Source organism: Dermochelys coriacea, chromosome 5 (assembly GCF_009764565.3).
Source record: "Dermochelys coriacea isolate rDerCor1 chromosome 5, rDerCor1.pri.v4, whole genome shotgun sequence".
NCBI lineage: Eukaryota > Metazoa > Chordata > Testudines > Dermochelyidae > Dermochelys > Dermochelys coriacea.
The window spans coordinates 49,213,542-49,230,964 of NC_050072.1; the positions used below are offsets into that span (position 1 = coordinate 49,213,542).

At 40.6% G+C, this 17,423-nt stretch overlaps 2 protein-coding genes across 3 annotated transcripts in view; one reads left to right on the top strand and one right to left on the bottom strand.

Annotated features, from left to right (window-relative positions):
* GFM2 (GTP dependent ribosome recycling factor mitochondrial 2) overlaps positions 1-15,254 on the top strand; it is a 52,874-nt gene extending 37,620 nt beyond the window's left edge. The window contains exons 22-23 of one of the 2 annotated variants that reach the window (XR_006281739.1): positions 11,885-12,084; positions 14,569-15,254. The gene's annotated coding sequence lies outside the window, so the exon portion shown is untranslated. The remainder of the gene's footprint in view (positions 1-11,884; positions 12,085-14,568) is intronic. The other variant, XR_006281738.1, reaches the window with a different exon arrangement.
* HEXB (hexosaminidase subunit beta) overlaps positions 1-17,423 on the bottom strand; it is a 31,477-nt gene that overhangs the window by 11,738 nt on the left and 2,316 nt on the right. The window contains exons 3-10 of the mRNA XM_043515335.1: positions 16,860-16,925; positions 16,059-16,105; positions 15,625-15,735; positions 11,542-11,643; positions 8,301-8,430; positions 3,019-3,199; positions 1,662-1,748; positions 878-950 (exon numbers count right to left, since the gene is read on the bottom strand). Of these exons, the coding sequence (XP_043371270.1) occupies positions 878-950; positions 1,662-1,748; positions 3,019-3,199; positions 8,301-8,430; positions 11,542-11,643; positions 15,625-15,735; positions 16,059-16,105; positions 16,860-16,925 (797 nt within the window). The remainder of the gene's footprint in view (positions 1-877; positions 951-1,661; positions 1,749-3,018; positions 3,200-8,300; positions 8,431-11,541; positions 11,644-15,624; positions 15,736-16,058; positions 16,106-16,859; positions 16,926-17,423) is intronic.

Here is a 17,423-nt window from a genome sequence, read left to right on the forward strand (position 1 = left end):
GATAGAAAGTAGCTTATTAGTAAACTTTAACTCCCAGTTCAGATATCAGAACTATTCCAATGCAATTTCAGAGTACAAAATTATAGATCACAGAGCCCAGGACAAACAGATTACTCTATGGACTTTCCCACCCCTACCAAGAAGTTCTGAAGTCCTTAGGACTATCATTTTCAAATCAAGTGCTGTCGAAAGAAGCTTGGTAAAGTTCCTGTTTTAGCATTTTAACTCTGGGGAGCAGTGGGGGCAAAAATCCTAATTGATGAAACTGCCTACAATGGTGTGTGGCCGATCTGCAACTGCTAGTAGCACATATCTCCAATGGCTGGTGATGGGACACTAGATGGGGAGGGCTCCAAGTTACTATAGAGAATTCTTTCCTAGGTGTCTGACTGAAGGGTCAGGGTCTAACTGATCCCTATATTTGGGGTCAGGAAGGAATTTTTCGCTGGATCACACTGGCAGAGAACCTGAGAGAGTTTTTCTCCTTCCTCTGCAGCCTGGAGCATGAGTCATCAGCAGGTTCTACTAGTGTAAATGGTGGATTCTGTGTAACTTGAAGTCTTTAAATCATGATTCGAGGACTTCAGTAACTCAGCCAGTGGTTAGGGGTCTATGCAGGTCACAGAACCTTACCCACCCACTCATTCCTGTTAATGTGCAGGAGGTCAGACTACACGATCATGATGGTCCTTTCTGACTATGAATCAAGTTAGGCTCCAATTCTGTAAAGTTTCAGCACCTGTACAACCCCATTGGTGTCAGTGAACTACTCACATGCCTAAACCTTTGCAGGTTCAGAGACTTGTTTTACCAAGGCATTTTACTAGCCTATGCAATCCTGTGGTGGTAAGTGATTTGTCCATTTGTCAGATCTTACCTTTACTCCTTTATCAAATACCTCCTGCCAGACTATGTATCCTTTGTGAGCAGAGGAAACAATATCCAAGATTCTAGAATTTTAAAATAAAATAGGATTACATTTAAGAATGGCAGGTCTTAGATCACCTGATTTTACTGCAGAAATACTGAGCCTGTGTGATATTTATGCCATAACAGGCTCTCAGCCCACTGTGCAGTGTTGTGGAGGGCCTAAGAGAAAGCCTGATCTTTGCATTTCTTGTCCTTCACCCATCCACCTTACACAAAACACCAGCTCTAAGAATCACATGAAAGGGAAGTGGTCATACGAGCATTAATGCAAACTGGTGACTCTAACCAGAGATTCATTGCTACAAAGGGATGGGGTTTTTAGTTTAAAAAAAAAAAAAATTAAGGGAATAAGTTAGCTCAAAAATGTTAAGGGAGACAAAGGTCACACCTGAGTCCTTCTACCAAAATTTTAAACAGTCAACTCTGGTTTAAGACATTTAAATGACAAGACATATACAATGTATGTATTTAGAGCATGCTTATCACTATCATGCAAGCACCTGAATGTTAATGCTGCACTACACCACAAAGTTGTAAGTTTCATGCTCCACCTCTGAAAAGGAAAAATATGGGTGTTCTTGTAATTCAGCCCCCTCCACTCCATCACACATGCACTCTAATAAACTAGGTGTTTTTAGGGCTGACAATTTTTTGAGGGTGGGGCAAAGGACGAGGAAGAAAGAAAAAATATGTTTTATTAAATATGATGGCAAAAGTGAAAAACTACTTACTTCTGAATATAGTAAGATTCCAGTTTAGCATAGTCAGTGCCAAATCCTTGCTGCATCATAAACTCTGTCACGTCAGGGTTAGATTTCCTTAACAGCGGAAAATATTAGCAGTGTAATTCTGATTCCTTACAAAGATTCCCAAACCCAGTTTTCAGTAATGTGAGTTTTACTTAGCACAAGACAACTCACTATGTGTTACTGCTACTGATATCCCATTGTAGGTGCACAAGATGAGGCAAGACAAATGTCACAACTCAGAGTGTAAGGCTAGGCAGAGAAAAGCAATTCCCTTTTACAGAGAATTTTGGTAATTCAAAACTTGAACTTTGAGTTTTGTTCCAAATCAGAAAAAGTTCCCCAAAAGGCATGGATTCCCACGTCTGGGGCAATTCATCCGGCAGGCTGTCCAGAAGTCTTGTGGTCCCCTTCTCCAAGGCAGTCTCCGGGGTGCGCTGCCAAGGAACAGGGCTGGGCAGCAGGCAGGTAGATAAATCTAAATCCTTTCTAGATCAGGCCTAAGTTTATCATGTTGATATTTTAAAATACGTATGTATGAAGTGTTAAATTACTAATACAGTCTAACTTATTTTCAGAAATTTCCCTACTCCATGTTCCCAATTCTAGGAAGACTCTAGTAGAGCTGGTTGAAAAAATTTCAGTGGAATTTGTCAAAATTGAAACACTTCAGACACTGTTTGATTTCAACATACTTCCATTGGAACCATGCCTGTAAGGCAGGTTGCAGAAGCTATGTTCTGTACCATAGTCGCTCCTACTTATAGACTCCCCAAAATATTCAGTGCTCACTACTATTTAAAGTAACTTAAACTGCAAACTAACAGCATACAGCTATCTGTACTATTATCCTTTTAAACCCAGTTGGGCAGGTGGAGGAAAGGCAGGTTTTTAAAGAAAAAAGTCCATTTATTTAAGAAGCTTTAAAAGCTTTTCAGTTTTCATAATGCATTAAGAGTTCAATTTTTTGGATTAGATGAGAGTTATTTCATATACCACTTTTCTGCAAGGCTGAGGCTCCCTTTTGCCATATTAGTTTTATAAAGGTGTCTTTAATGTTACTTTGAATGTTTTAATCTGAACAACAAACATCCATGCTAGATAGAATTAGCCCCACTCTTGTCCCTTCACTTCCTAGAAGTTGCAAACACTTCTCCCTATAATGCATCTTGTTATGTAGCTATGATTAGAAGAAACCTCAAGTCACGAGACCCTACCCTTACGTCAAACAGGGAAAGCTGCATTACTTTCCATATGCATCACTGAACCGAATGCTGTAATTGCTGACTTTAGGTACATTTTAGATGCACCAGCCTCTATGCTTTGAACGGTCACATCATACCAACAAGTAAAGTCCACTTCGTCTCCTCCCAAGTGGATGTAGGCATCAGGAAATACACTGCTAATTTCTTTGAAGAGGTCAGTCATGAAGTGATAAGTTGTATTCAAAATGGGGTTTACAGGTCCATAAGAACCACTCTGGTGCTCTCCACTGAAACATGGTGTGAGAAGGTCTTTTTGACCTAATAAAGGAAGCAATTAAGAGGATATGCAAAACTTCTAGTTCTTTTATTAGACAAAATGCTTTACAAATATTAGCATACCCAAAACTGGTTTAAGTATTATTCCTACTTTATGTCATCAGCAAAAGAAGATGGGAGTTAAATGAAGACCCCAGAGGGAGTTTGGGTCAAGATTAGAACTCAGGACTTCCTGATGTCCAGTTTAATGTCTAAATATTTACAGAACATGCTACCATCTGGAAAACCAGATTCTGATGCATCCCTGGATGGGTAGAGCTCTGCAAATTCACTTTGTATCCGTGGATATCCTCATCCACTTCAGATCATTTTTGCAGATTTCTTATTAACATTGTAGGATTTCAACCAGCAGGATTTCAACAATTTCCAGCCCACCATCAACCTCAGCCTGGACCGGTCCACGCAAGAGATCCACTTCCTAGACATTACAGTGCTAATAAGCGATAGTCACATAAACACCACCCTATTCCAGAAACCTACTGACCGCTATGCCTACCTATATGCCTCCAGCTTTCTTCCAGACCACATCACACGATCCATTATCTACAGCCAAGCTCTGAGATACAACCACATTTGCTCCAATCCCTCAGAGAGAGACAAACACCTACAGGATTTCTATCAAGCATTCTTAAAACTACAATACCAGCACAGTGAAGTGAAGAAACAGATTGACAAAGCCAGAAGGGTACCCAGAAGTCACCTACTACAGGACAGGCCCAACAAAGAAAGTAACAGAACGCCACTAGCGGTCACCTACAGCCCACAACTAAAATCTCTCCAGCGCATCATTAAGGATCTTAAATGACATCCCTCCTCTCACAGACCTTGGAAGACAGGCCAGTCCTCGCTTACAGACAGACCCCCAGCCAGAAGCAAATACTCACCAGCAACTACACACCACACAACAAAAACACTAACCCAAGAACCAAATCCTGCAACCAACCCCGGTGCAAACACTGTCTGTATATCTATTGAAAGAAGACTCCATCATTGGACCTAACCACATCAGCCATACCATCAGGGGCTCATTCACCTGCACATCTACCAACGTGATATATGCCATGATGTGTCAGCAATGCCCCTCTGCCATGTACATTGGCCAAACTGGACAAAAGAATAAATGGACACAAATCTGACATCAGGAATTATAACATTCAAAAACCAATAGGCAAACACTTCAATCTCCTTGGACACTCAATGACAGACTTACAAGTGGCAATTCTTCAACAAAAAAAACTTCAAAAACAGACTCCAACGAGAAACTGCAGAACTGGAATTAATTTGCAAACTGGCCACCATCAAATTAGGCCTGAATAAAGACTGGGAGTGGATGGGTCACTACAAAAACTAATTTCCCCCTGCTGATACTCACACCTTCTAGTCAACCGTTTGAAGTGGGCCACTTTGTCTACACTGGCCTCATTAGCACTACAAAAGTGATTTCCCCCTTCTTGTTAACTGTTGAGAATAGCCCACTTCCAATTCAATTAAGATGGCTCGTTAGCACTGACTTCCGCCCCACACTTGGTAAGGCAACTCCCATCTTTTCATATGCTGTGTATTTATACCTCCCTACTGTATGTTCCACTCTATGCATTTGATGAAGTGGGCTTTAGCCCATGAAAGTTTATGCCCAAATAAATTGGTTAGTCTCTAAGGTGCCACAAGGACTCCTCGTTAATTTAGGACAGGACTCCTTGTCACCTACCTGTTCTAAGAAAATTTTGCCTTGGTTTCCACAAGGAAAGCGATGTGGAAAATGTCAGTATTAAGACAAGATAATGAAATAGCCATTGCTTTTTACATCTATTTTGTACCCTCCCTATTTCTTCTCCCTGACAGTAGGATTTTTATACCAACTTTCTTCTTGTTGCCTGTACACCCACTGTTTTTAAATCACTGTTACTTTACAGTTTGGGGTTCTGGCCTTCTGTCACTACTCCAGAGCTGTAGTGTCATCTGCAAATCTGATCACAAAGACACTCAACAGACTCAGAATAATCATCTGGGGCACAGAAAGATATGCTTAAGGCTAGTTGTCCAAATATATCTTTGCTGCTGCTCCCTAAGTCCTGGATCAAGCTAAAACTAGCAGAAATGGTCTGTTTGAAGTCTGAGACTCATTTCTGTGGCCCATTCGAATGTACTCTGTAGGCAACCAGTCATCCACAGATCAGTCCAAGAGCCATCATTCTTGGTTATTGTGACAGTGATAATGTCCTGAACAAATCTAATGGAATTAAAGCAACTTTGGTGAGTTAAGCTAAACCTTATTGAATTAGGGTTAAATACCTTTGGGGTACCTTGTATTAAAATTGTAATTGTGCATGTGTTGTGGCACTGTATGTACCTATTCTAGGAGGGAGGGGGATGCTAATATACTTCCTTTGCTATCATCTCTTGAAGCCCCCTCAGAGATACATACATATTCTAGTTCAAACTGGGTACTCCAGAGACTAACAAAGAAGAGACTTTTGGAGAAAAGCATTCTTCCCAGTCCAGCAAATAGGAAGGACCTCTGGCCCATGAAGGGCCCCGATCCTAGAGGAAGACTGGAAGGACTTGGCCTAATGGGGCTTCATAGGACCTTGCTCTGAGCTGAAGCTGTAATGAACTTGTAACCATAAAATAATCCTACAGTGGGGTGATCTTGGGTAGGCTTGTTAGCTTGCACACTGGTTCATTTATTGGTTTTTGATATGTTTTCTCTAGAATGCTTTTTACCTTAAGATAAAGGAGACTTGCATAAGAAGTGTTGCATGGTAACATATCTGTAGCAATCATTCAGCTATTAGTCTCTGAAGAGAAAGCAATCTGGAGTGTTTAGACTGACTGTCCATGCTGGGACATACAGAGCGAAAGCAGGGTAATGTGCAGCCTGGAGAGTCTCCCTTCTGACCAGGGTGAGAGAGAACTCTCCACCAAAGGGAGTGATGGCCAAAGTGGGTGACTTTGCTGGACCACTGAGGGAAAATATGGGTGCAGTTGCCCTGAGCTGTCACAGTTAGGTCTATAGAAAAAGCACCTACCATTCCTAGACTAAGGATTTAGAAAAAGCTTTTTAGTAAATGCAGCTTCTTGGTCTTATTCCTCTCTCCTCCTAATTATGAATCACCTACTGCTTCCCATCTTACTGCTTCCCACCAAAGCTTTGCTCCTAGGTACCAGTCAGGGGGCACATGCAGGTTCTAACATTTTAATAAAGTTACCCTCTCCCCACCCCCAAGAAGAGTGCCAGTTTGTTTATAAGCAATGGCGCAAAGAAACAAAGGACAGTCTTGTGGCCGAAGCACACTCCTAAGAATCAGGAGTTCTGTCCTAATCCCAGCTTTGCTGCCAGATTCCTGTTTGATATAGGTCAAGTCACTGTGTCTGCACGTCTCATTTCCCCACCTGAAAATGGAGCCTGTTTCCCTACGTTGCAGGAGGAAGAACAGACTTCATTCAGTAGACTCTGTAAAATAACATGAAATCCTCTGATGCCAGGCTATACCTGGGCATGAAACCATCAGCTCTCAATTTCACCTAGTACAAAATGTTGCAGTGCATCTCCTTGACAACGCAGGCTACTCTGAGCACATCACACCTGACTTCTGCTTTCTACACTGGTTTCCCATAGAATTCTAATTGAGTTCAGGGTGTCTCAGTCCTTATCTTCTAAGCATTCCAGAGCCTGGGCCCAAGATACCTAAACGATGGTTTAAAGATCCAGAGCAAAGACCCGTGGTTGACAACTTTGCTCCTCTGGCACATTGAAACACTCAATAAGACGATTAAACTAGTCTGTGCAGGAGACAGAACCTCCCCAGAGGCTAAGACTGTGGAATGAACTCCCCAAGGAACTGAGGACTATAACAAATGTCACGACTTTCCATTCCAAGTGGAAGGCACATTTTTCTTTGACCTTGCCTTCCCTAATATAAACACATAGCAACAGGTATATTTAAACAAACACCCCCCCCACTCAACCACCTTACCAAACAAGACACTCCCCCTCCCACCCCCCCCCACACAAACACCTTTCCCTCTGGAGAGAGAAGAGAATAAGCAACACATGACAGATGCATAGTCATGTTGCTTAATGCACTACGGGAAGGTGTTCAGATGCTCTGGTGATGCTCGCAGTATAAAAACCTATACAAAATAGACACTATGGGGATGCCATATGGTATGGCCTCCTCCATCAATTCTAGATAATCTCAATGCCTTGTACAGTATTGGATTTGGTATTTTATTTTAAAAAAAGTGTTACTCTGGTGTTTGCCACCCCCAACTTCTGCAAGTGACCTATGTCGCTGACATCTATACTTTGGTAGAGTATCACATTATTGGAAAAATCTGACTTCTCCTCCAACAGAACTGTAGTATGGTAAAACATAGACTGTCCTTGTAAAAGAAAAGCTTTCACACCAAATACATTCCCAACAGAAGTGGCAAAAAGAGGACAGGTATTTAGAAATGTAGTGTATTTTAATGTAGTCGGAGAAGGAAGGCTCCCCAGCAAGTAAGCTAGAATCTTTAGCCAAGTTCTTTTCCTATTAACCTGATCCTGAATAAGTAATATATGATGTAGTTGGTTAACATTCCATTGTAATTCTGCCTTAATAAGAAGTTCAAACAAACAACAAAATGAGACTCCACTCTTCACTGTAATAGCATCCCACAAGCTGAATCAACTTCCTATCTCCATCATTCCAATAGCAAATGGACTAGAACATGTCATAAAGAGTCCCGAAAATTCTAACACACTCAGATAATGAAATAAATACAACAGCATTTATGTGCTTTCCTATGCCCACACTTGTGCATATCCACTCTGCAATGAAATGAAAGCTCAGCATGTACCTAGCAAAGGATTTCAATTGCTTCCAATGTCACTTTTGTTTTTCAAACTAAGGTCATGATCTTCACTGAATCCTTCTCAGGGCTTTTATCATTCTTCTACCTCTCACTGAAAAGTCTTTCAAAATCTTCATAATGTGCTTTGAGCATGGGTAGTAATTCATATAGTCACATTACTCTGCGCCTCACTTCATTACAAGCATTAACCTTTGTAACCTTGTTAGAGAAACATGGATCTTACCTTTCCCCCAAGATTGTGTATGTCCTGGGCTATCAAACTCGGGGATAACCCTAATGCCTCTTAACCGAGCATAGTCAATCACCAGACGGACATCAGTCGGAGTATAGATGTGATCATAGGAATAAGAGCCCTGTGAAATGTTCACATTTAAAGAGATGTTTATAAAGTATACAAGGAACTTGCAAAAAAAAAGAAAAAAAAAGTATTGGAATTTTGCAATCCATTCAGCTCAGATTGAAAGCAAGTCACAAATAATGTGCAATTACACCAGGGATAACTATGGTCCAATAAGTCTGGAAGTCCAGCCCTGTGAGAACTGGATTTTTATCCAACAAGAATGAATGGTCTGTACTTGGAAATTTATTCTGTCCTAGATCTTGCTTAATAAATGAAATCAGTCACTGATTTCCAGTTACAAAAAAGTCTGGTTGAACAAGCCAGTTCCTATAAGAGTCATGGGTTTGACAAAGTGCGAAGTAATTATTAGACTTCTCCCCACATCCATCTGGTCATACCAGCATTACTGGTTCTGAAACATTATGGACCCTTTTGCTTGCCCTATGAAAGACCAAATTAATGGAAAAGGCTGATTGAGTTGAGAGATGGAGTCAGTTTGACGTTACTATGTCTTTGGTTGTCGGTTTTTGTCTGCTGCCTGATTTGAAACTATGGTGTCCATTTTATGGTGCTGAGTCTGAGCACTGTACTGTCCTCCTCAGCTGCAGCTTGAAAGTGACAGGAGCCTCTCCCAGTTATTGACTTGGTGTAGCACATGCTAGTCACAAAGTGAATTCTCAACGGACAACAACATGACCCTTCGTGGCTATCAAACAGGATCTTAAGCCTCAGAGTTGTAGCCAAATGGGGACTCAATTGCAGAAACAGACATTGAAAAAAATGCAACTGGTCATTGAGGCAAGATGCTGTCCCTCCCACAGCCTGCAGGTTGGAAAGAGGCAGGACGGACTGTAGCCAGCAACAGGAAAATTGACTCAAGTGCACCATATGGAATCCCACCTTGATTTTAAATAAGTTCTTCAAACCTCTACCCCAAGCACTGCCACTGGATTTTTTTTTATATGAAAATCATCAGCTGTCAAACAACTTTTAATAGAAGAGCACGAATTTGGGGAGATATATTTGTTGTTCTTAGGCTCAACAGGATGGAATTCCAATAATGGAGTAATCCAACAAAATTTAAATTTGGCCAAATTTCTGTAGTGTTGTACATAGAACAGAACCTCACAACTGATAAGGTGACACACTGTGAATTAGTGACTAACCAGCATAATGATAGGTTTCAGAGTAGCAGCCGTGTTAGTCTGTATTCGCAAAAAGAAAAGGAGTACTTGTGGCACCTTAGAGACTAACAAATTTATTAGAGCATAAGCTTTCGTGAGCTACAGCTCACTTCATCGGATGCATTTGGTGGAAAAAAACAGAGGAGAGATTGATATACACACACAGAGAACATGAAACAATGGGTTTATCATACACACTGTAAGGAGAGTGATCACTTAAGATAAGCCATCACCAGCAGCGGGGGGGGAAGCATAATGATGTACACTAAAGTGTCATTTAAGACTTTCATAGTATGCTATGAATAGTCTGTAGTATATTTTGGAACATTAATCTGTTAGTACAAGATCTCACTATTGGCTCTGCTTGTTGGATCATAGAAGACTGCAGAGAAGCTGCTGGCATGTGCGAATTTTGCACGATTGGCAAGGCTTATGCCCATCTTGCAGAAACTAGGGTGAAAACTGTATATGGTGCAAGACCACCTTCGTTTATTGGGCTAAGCCTGTGGTGCTGCAGATGCCTGCTGAATTTAAGAGAACACTGACAAACAACCAAAGTTTCTCTTTTCAAGGCCAGGTGAGAAGTTAGATGTATCACTTATACTGTTCACATGCTGTGACCCTACACACTCCTGTACTCACACACTACACACTAATGCAATAATATTTGTACAAAATATGCCTTGGAAGGTAATCACATGAAAACTACCACCACGCTGGTTATTAATATTGTTCTAAAATGCATGCGTGTTCCCATGTAGGGTTAAATTATGAATTCCGGTTATGTTACTAGAACATGTGTAAGACAGACAGCCGGGCCTAGGTAAAGGTGATAAGCAGGTCAGTTCCTAGACAAAGGAAGGTAGTTGACAAACCAAACCAGGTGGGGCCCAAGTTCAATGCGGTATTCATTTGTACTGGAGGCTGCAGCAGGAAGAGAGGATTTGCACAGTAGCAACCACAAGCAGGGGAGGAACCAACACAGAGCCTTATTTTCCAGACCACCTGGCTTCTTTAACTCAGCATGAACTAAACACCTTTGTACCCTTCTGAAGAATACATTTCAGAGGTTCATTGAACTATAAAGAGAGGGGGAGCGAACCCCTAAGTTATCCTTCACTTTCAGACAAAGAAACCAAGTGATTTGACCTCTGTGATGGGTCCTGACCAGGCCAGCCAGCAAAAAGTTGGAAAGTCAACCCTGGATGAGAGAAAACCATCTTGAACAAAGACAGTATCTTGCTAAATTAAGATTCAGACTTTAAGATGCATGTTTGCCCCTTTTATTTGTTTGTAACCATTTCTGACTTTATCCCTTATAATTGAGCTCACTTAAAATCTCTTTCTTTCTGTTAATAAACTTGTTTTACTTTAATTCAACCCATCCCAGAACACCCGTGGCACCCCCCCGGCCAAGTAATAGTTAGGGGTATATAGTATAAGTCTTGGACAGGTCACGGGCCATGAATTTTTGTTTACTGCCCGTGACCTGTCCATGACTTTTACTAAAAATACCCATGACTAAAACGTAGCCTTACTTACTACTGCTCTGAATGATCCATAAGAGGGCTGGACATTTCAGGGCAGAGGGTTTGGGGGAAATTTGGGTGTGTTGGGGGTCATTTGGCTAGTAATAACCAAGGCTGGAGGAGACTAGTGTGTGGCTGTGGTGTAACAAGCAGGCTGCTGGAGTCAGATTTGCTGAACCAGGGCTGCTTAACACACGGACACTTAGTGCATGCTTGTATGATGTCTGAAAGAGTTCAAATCGGAGCTACAGCAGCAGAGTGTTTTGAGGCACTCAGGGTTATAGATTAAGCAAAAATGCAACCTCTCACTGGTCTGGGTTGAACTTCAAAATGTGACAGATCCTCTACAATAAAATATTTGGGTATTTCATGCCAAGAAATTCAAGTATTCCACTGATGTTTTTCACTCACCTTGCCACTCAACTTGGGGAAAGTGATGCTCTGGTAAGGGAACGAATGGTCATCTACTATGTGCCAGTGGAGAACGTTAAACTTGTTAAAAGCCATGGCATCCTGTAATGAACAATGCAAGATTAACATTTTAGTGAAGTGCTTCCCCTATACTGCATCACTGTTTGAAGGGTGCTACTACTGGTCCTGCTCTAGTTTCAGCTGCAGTATCCTGTAGCACCTTATGGAGCATTGCAAGTGTCCTCACCACCTCCACTGCCACACATTCTTGAAGCCTAAATGAATTTTGTATATGCTTTTAGGTGTTTTTCCTACTGTTCCTCTCTCTAGCCATCCATTGCAGGTAGTCAACCTGATTCTAGCTGACTGGCTCATAGGAAAGCAGCTGTCAAATTAAGAAACTGAAGAGTCTGAATTTCACACCAAATCCTGCTAGTTCTTCATGCAGTGCTACAGTCAGCCAGCATTATATCACCACCGCTTCCCCCCAGATACCAGGTGTTTAGATGCAAGCAGTGTGCCAAGGGATTCTGGAGTCTACAGGTTTTTACATCCCTACTTTATTTTGCATGCAACTGAATTTTTGCCTATTGTTTCCTCATCAGGATTTTGTTTTCCCCCTTATGTTTACAGTTAATTTGGCAGCAATACTTGTATTCTGGGAACTGGATACAATTGAGATTTCCCACATTAATACAATAATTCTCCATATGGAGTTGTAGTACTGAGACTAGATAGGATATATGGGGCTCCCCACTTTGGGGATTATAAAAAAAAAAAAGAGTTGCGATCTCTTTTCCAGGTTCTCTCTCAAGCCAATTTAAGACCTACACCATTTGTAGTCTCTCAAAACTGTGTTATCCAACTTTATTAATGACAGAACAAGTATTTTAACTTAACTGGTAATTGTCTATAAATTCAGTACTGGAAGATTAATACTGTTTTAAAGCAAGTAGAAAGGACATAAAAAGCAAGAAGGTGGGAGGGTATTAAAGCAGTGGTTCTCAAACTAGGGGCACCGCTTGTTCAGGGAAAACCCCTGGCGGGCTGGGCCGGTTTACCGGCCATGTCTGCAGGTTCGGCTGATTGCAGTTCCCACTGGCCACGGTTCGCCGCTCCAGGCCAATGGGGACTGCAGGAAGGGCAGCCCGGAGCTGTGATCGGCTGCTCCAGGCCCATGGGGGCTGCAGGAAGGGCAGCCAACACATCCCTCAGCCCTCGCTGCTTCCCGCAGCCCGCATTGGCCTGGAGTGGTAGGTAAACAAACCGGCCGGCCTGCCAGGGGCTTTCCCTGAACAAGCGGCAGCCCTAGTTTGAGAACCACTGTATTGAGAAACACCGTATTAGTTTGAGAACCACTATATCCTCTACAAACTTAGTGCATTTAGAAAAAAAAGGAAAGCAAGAAATATGTGGATAAGCTTTAAGAATAATGTAAGTCTTAAGAGAGTCAACTTACATTTGTCTAACTTTCTTAGAATGTTAAGAGGTCAGCCCTTTCAGAGAAAAGAGCAACAACTATTATTTTCACTGGAAATGCTGCAGAATATGCAGCATGAGTCTATAAATTACCAACTGTACAAACACCTGGTTTGCTGAGCATAAACAGAATCCTAAAAATAAGCATTTTAGAAGTCAAACACACACTGAGTCGACATACCAGCTGACTTAGATCTAAATGCATCAGAGCTGTTACAGGTAAACTGCAGTAAATAGTGAAAAAGACTTTAAGCACACGATTCAGTCTTAAAAAAGCAATAAGAAATTGAGGAAGTTATATATTCTCCTATTCAAAGGCTTCTCTACATGATCCTAGGTACATATTTTCTCTACCAAATAAACCACGTTGCAGGACTGTGGAGGGGAACCATATAACCCAGTAAAAGCGGCCAAGAGTCCTGTGGCACTTTATAGACTAACAGACGTACTGGAGCATAAGCTTTTGTGGGTGAATACAATGAAGTGGGTATTCACCCACGAAAGTTTATGCTCCAATACGTCTGTTAATCTATAAGGTGCCACAGGACTCTTGGCCGCTTTTAAGATCCAGACTAACATGGCTACCCCTCTGATATATAACCCAGTGTTGCATGTGCTATAGTACAGTTATTGGCAAATATACTCTTTTCCACTGCAACAATGATCAGTTTGAAGAAGTGAATCTGAAATCTTTGAGATAGGTTTAACATCACTGCTGTTCCTTTAAATGCATTACCCTCAAAGGGTAGGCTCAACTTCAGATTAGGTCAGAGTGAAAAAAATCTAGTAATCTTAAAACGTGTCTACATAGCTTTACCATTTGGACTGTGGGAGTGTGAACTGCAGTATGCATTAAAGTGCAACACTGTAATGCCCCCATTGGACACTGCAGGCGCAAACTAAAAAGATATGCATACTAGACACCTTTAGTTTGTGCCTACAGCCTCCACACAAAAGGTGTTACAGTCTAGCACTTTAATCAATACTGCAGTTCACATTCCCACAGTCCAAATAGTGGAGCCATGTAGACACAGCCTCTATACAATAGGCTGGAGAGACACACACCACCCAATCTGGAAAAGCTAGGTTGTCAAGAGCATCCACGTCATTCCTCAGCTGTGCAGTTAGTGGTTAGAAGAGACAGCTTGATGGGAGAAAAATGTTTGTAGGAGGCCAGAAACCGTGAACTTCAATGCTGTGCCCCCATGGCTCTCTCTGAACACTGTGAAGAACTTGTGTTTGCAAATCAGATTACAAGATCTCCTGAAGGATCCAGAATGTTAGTGCATCAAGATTAATTTTAATAAAAACCCTTGTTGAATGTGTTAAAACAACTATATTGAAGTGGGCTGCACTTTGTAAAGTATAATAAAAGGGAAAGCTACCTGTCACTATTACTTAAAACAGTAATTAAACCACTTAAAATGTGGTTCTACACCTTAATCCCATTTCATTTGTGAACCACTTCAGAAACTTTTTAAAATATTTAGTCTGTTTCATTTTCATCTCTTTCCCCACCTCAACTCCCGGCCAATTTCCTCTTTGTAGGATCATGATGCAGAGGTCACTTTCTGTTTGATTAGGAAATAAAGGCTATCAATCAACTCCTCAAAAGAGGGGGACCTGACGCCAGAACTTCAGGGCCTTCTCCTACAGCAGCTGTCCTCTTCTTTGTATGGGGATAATGGAAGCACCCAGGATGGGAATAGCAGATGTGGACAGAAGAAACTCACTAAAACCTCAGGAGTGCTTCACAAAGGGGGGGCAAGTATCTCCCCTTTCAGTTGGGAGAAGTGGAGGAAGAGAGATTGTGATTTGTTCAGGGTCTCATAATAAATCAGTATATAACAGAACCCAGATTTCCCTGTTTCAAGTCCACTTATTCAAGCCACCAAACCACACTGCCCCTCCAATAGCTCTATTCCCATAGCCCTAAAGAGATGGTCTAAATTATGAACATTAATTCAATAAGGGCTCATTTGCCCACTCCCTTAAACAGTTAAGGGCTATACATTATCCCATCTACCACTGGGGAAATTCAACTTGTTTGATACTACTACATGGTAAGAGAACTTTTGCTGCTCCTGCTCATTTTTTTAAATAAATAGTTGGTTTTGAATGTGTCTTTACCTTTGGATGCATGTAGATACTGAACAAGTTACGCTCCCCCAAACATTTCAGTGTTCTGGTCCGTTAGTGTAGCCATTTGTATTTAAATAAATTTATGAAGAATATTTGTGCCAAGTGATGTTAGTCCCTCTGTTCTAAATCTAGAACATTTCCATCAGTCAATCCACCCCATCAGTTTCTCTTTAGATTGAAATTTACAAGTTAAAGCATGCTGTATGTCCAGACAGAGAAGAAACTAGTTTTAGACACTTCTAGGCAATTCTAAGTTGCCTAGCAATTGAAATAAGCATTTGTTAATGTCTCCAGGTTTCTAGCACTAATTGCTTTCTTAACAATTAGCCACCTATGATTATTTTATAAAGTTATTGTTTTACAGTGACAGATTTAGTGAAGTTTGTCAAGATAAGGTGTATAACAAGAACCGAGCAGACATTTGAGGAAAAAAACACTGATTATTACAAAATGCCAACTTACCAGGTTTGTAAGAATGCTTTTGAGGGGTAGAAAGTGTCTTGATGTATCAAGTAAGATTCCTCTGTGAGCAAATCTTGGGTAGTCAGTGATTTCTGATTCATTGATAAGGAACTATTACAAACAGGTTTTGAAGAATTAAAAAGATGTTATTTTATAACAGATTGTCATAAATGTACCATTAAGTTCAGCTATAGCGCAGTGTACAGAAATATAGCTCAAATAGATAATACCTCTAAAGTTTTAAGTTAACCATACATCAAGTGAAAAGTCTCTATTAACTAGCTTCAGAGGACTATTTAGGAAGACAAGACATCATGGGGAGGATCATCAATGCAGCCTCTAGTCGAGATGATCTGTAGTAGTGTCTCTTAGCAATAGCAGCATGTGGTTCTATTGCTACCAAGAACAGGTTTTTAGTTAACAGCTATACTCACACTCCCGTAGTCATCTTCATAGACCAACTGACTGAAGGTTTCCAAACCTAGAAGAATCAAAGAGATTGAGGTTTGTGGAGAACAATCTAAGTACTTATGCCACTAAAACAAGTCAAACATGGGAGCATCACCAGTTATTGTAGTTTACATAGCTAAAAAGCATGTTTCAGGCATCCTTTCAGATACGTTCTCCTCTCCACTGTACACTGCATCTCAGTTCCTTCCAAGACCCAACTTTAGTTACGTTAATTGGGAAGAGGAAACTGTTAATCCTGAAGATAAGGTAAACTTCTCTCCACTATTCTATGTATATTAAATTTAAGTGTACTAAGACTTCTCCACTGCACCAAATTAACCTTGTAAAGGAATGGAAACCCTCACACATACAGCCCTCCAGAGTAATAAAGGAGGATTTCACTAAGCTTGTGTTTATGAGCCAGAAAATTCCAAGATACTGACAAGTCCAATTCTATTTTCAAATATTAGCAAAGAAAAGTTACACAATGGAAGAAATTCCAGATTCAGTGTGAACATTCGTTTTCAGTTTCAAGTTTAAGAAGGATTTGGACAACATCCTTCTTCCACAAGTTATAGGAAAACAGAACCTTAAACAGTATGATAAAATCTTGATAGGTGTTTTCACTCAAAGACATTCATTTACTAAATACAATTCAGAGTACACTTTTAGTAGTTCTATGGTTTTCTTGCTATGTATTTGCTTTTATTATACAAACAGGAACAAAATACTTCACTCTGAGGTGTTGAAACTCTTAGAGAGCAGCATATAAAATGTCAATTTACCTCTTAATGCACCCCAGACCTTTTCTGCCTTCAGTACTGCCACAGGTTCTGTTACACTAAGCTGATCTTTGATGGAAATGGACAAAATAAAAGTTATTGCCTCAACAAGATAAAATGGGGATTAGTTAACTTTAAACAAAAAGATAATGACTAACAGACATAGTGCTAGAATAGGACTCTACAAATCCTAACCTTTCCTTATAAACAACTTTTAACTCTGACTTCCACTGCTTTTAAGTGGTGGTGTTGTACTATTACAACTTAGCGTTAGTGTATGTCCTTTTGCACATGTATATTTATTAATAATGCAAATTCATTGTGTTACTGAAAAGGACAAGTTTCACCCAATGGAAGGAAAGGAAGTAGATGTACAATATTGCAATAAGAAAGTTATTGCAGTAAATACTTCCTATATTTCTTGAGATTTAAACACGGCAGTGTTTATGCTAAGAAAGTTTACCACAACTGCATATGTAGTGATTTCAAGAAGGAAGTAGATCTGTAAGCAAGAAGATATAAAACCATCCCTCCTCCACCTTCCAGAATTTAAACAGATGTTTAAGT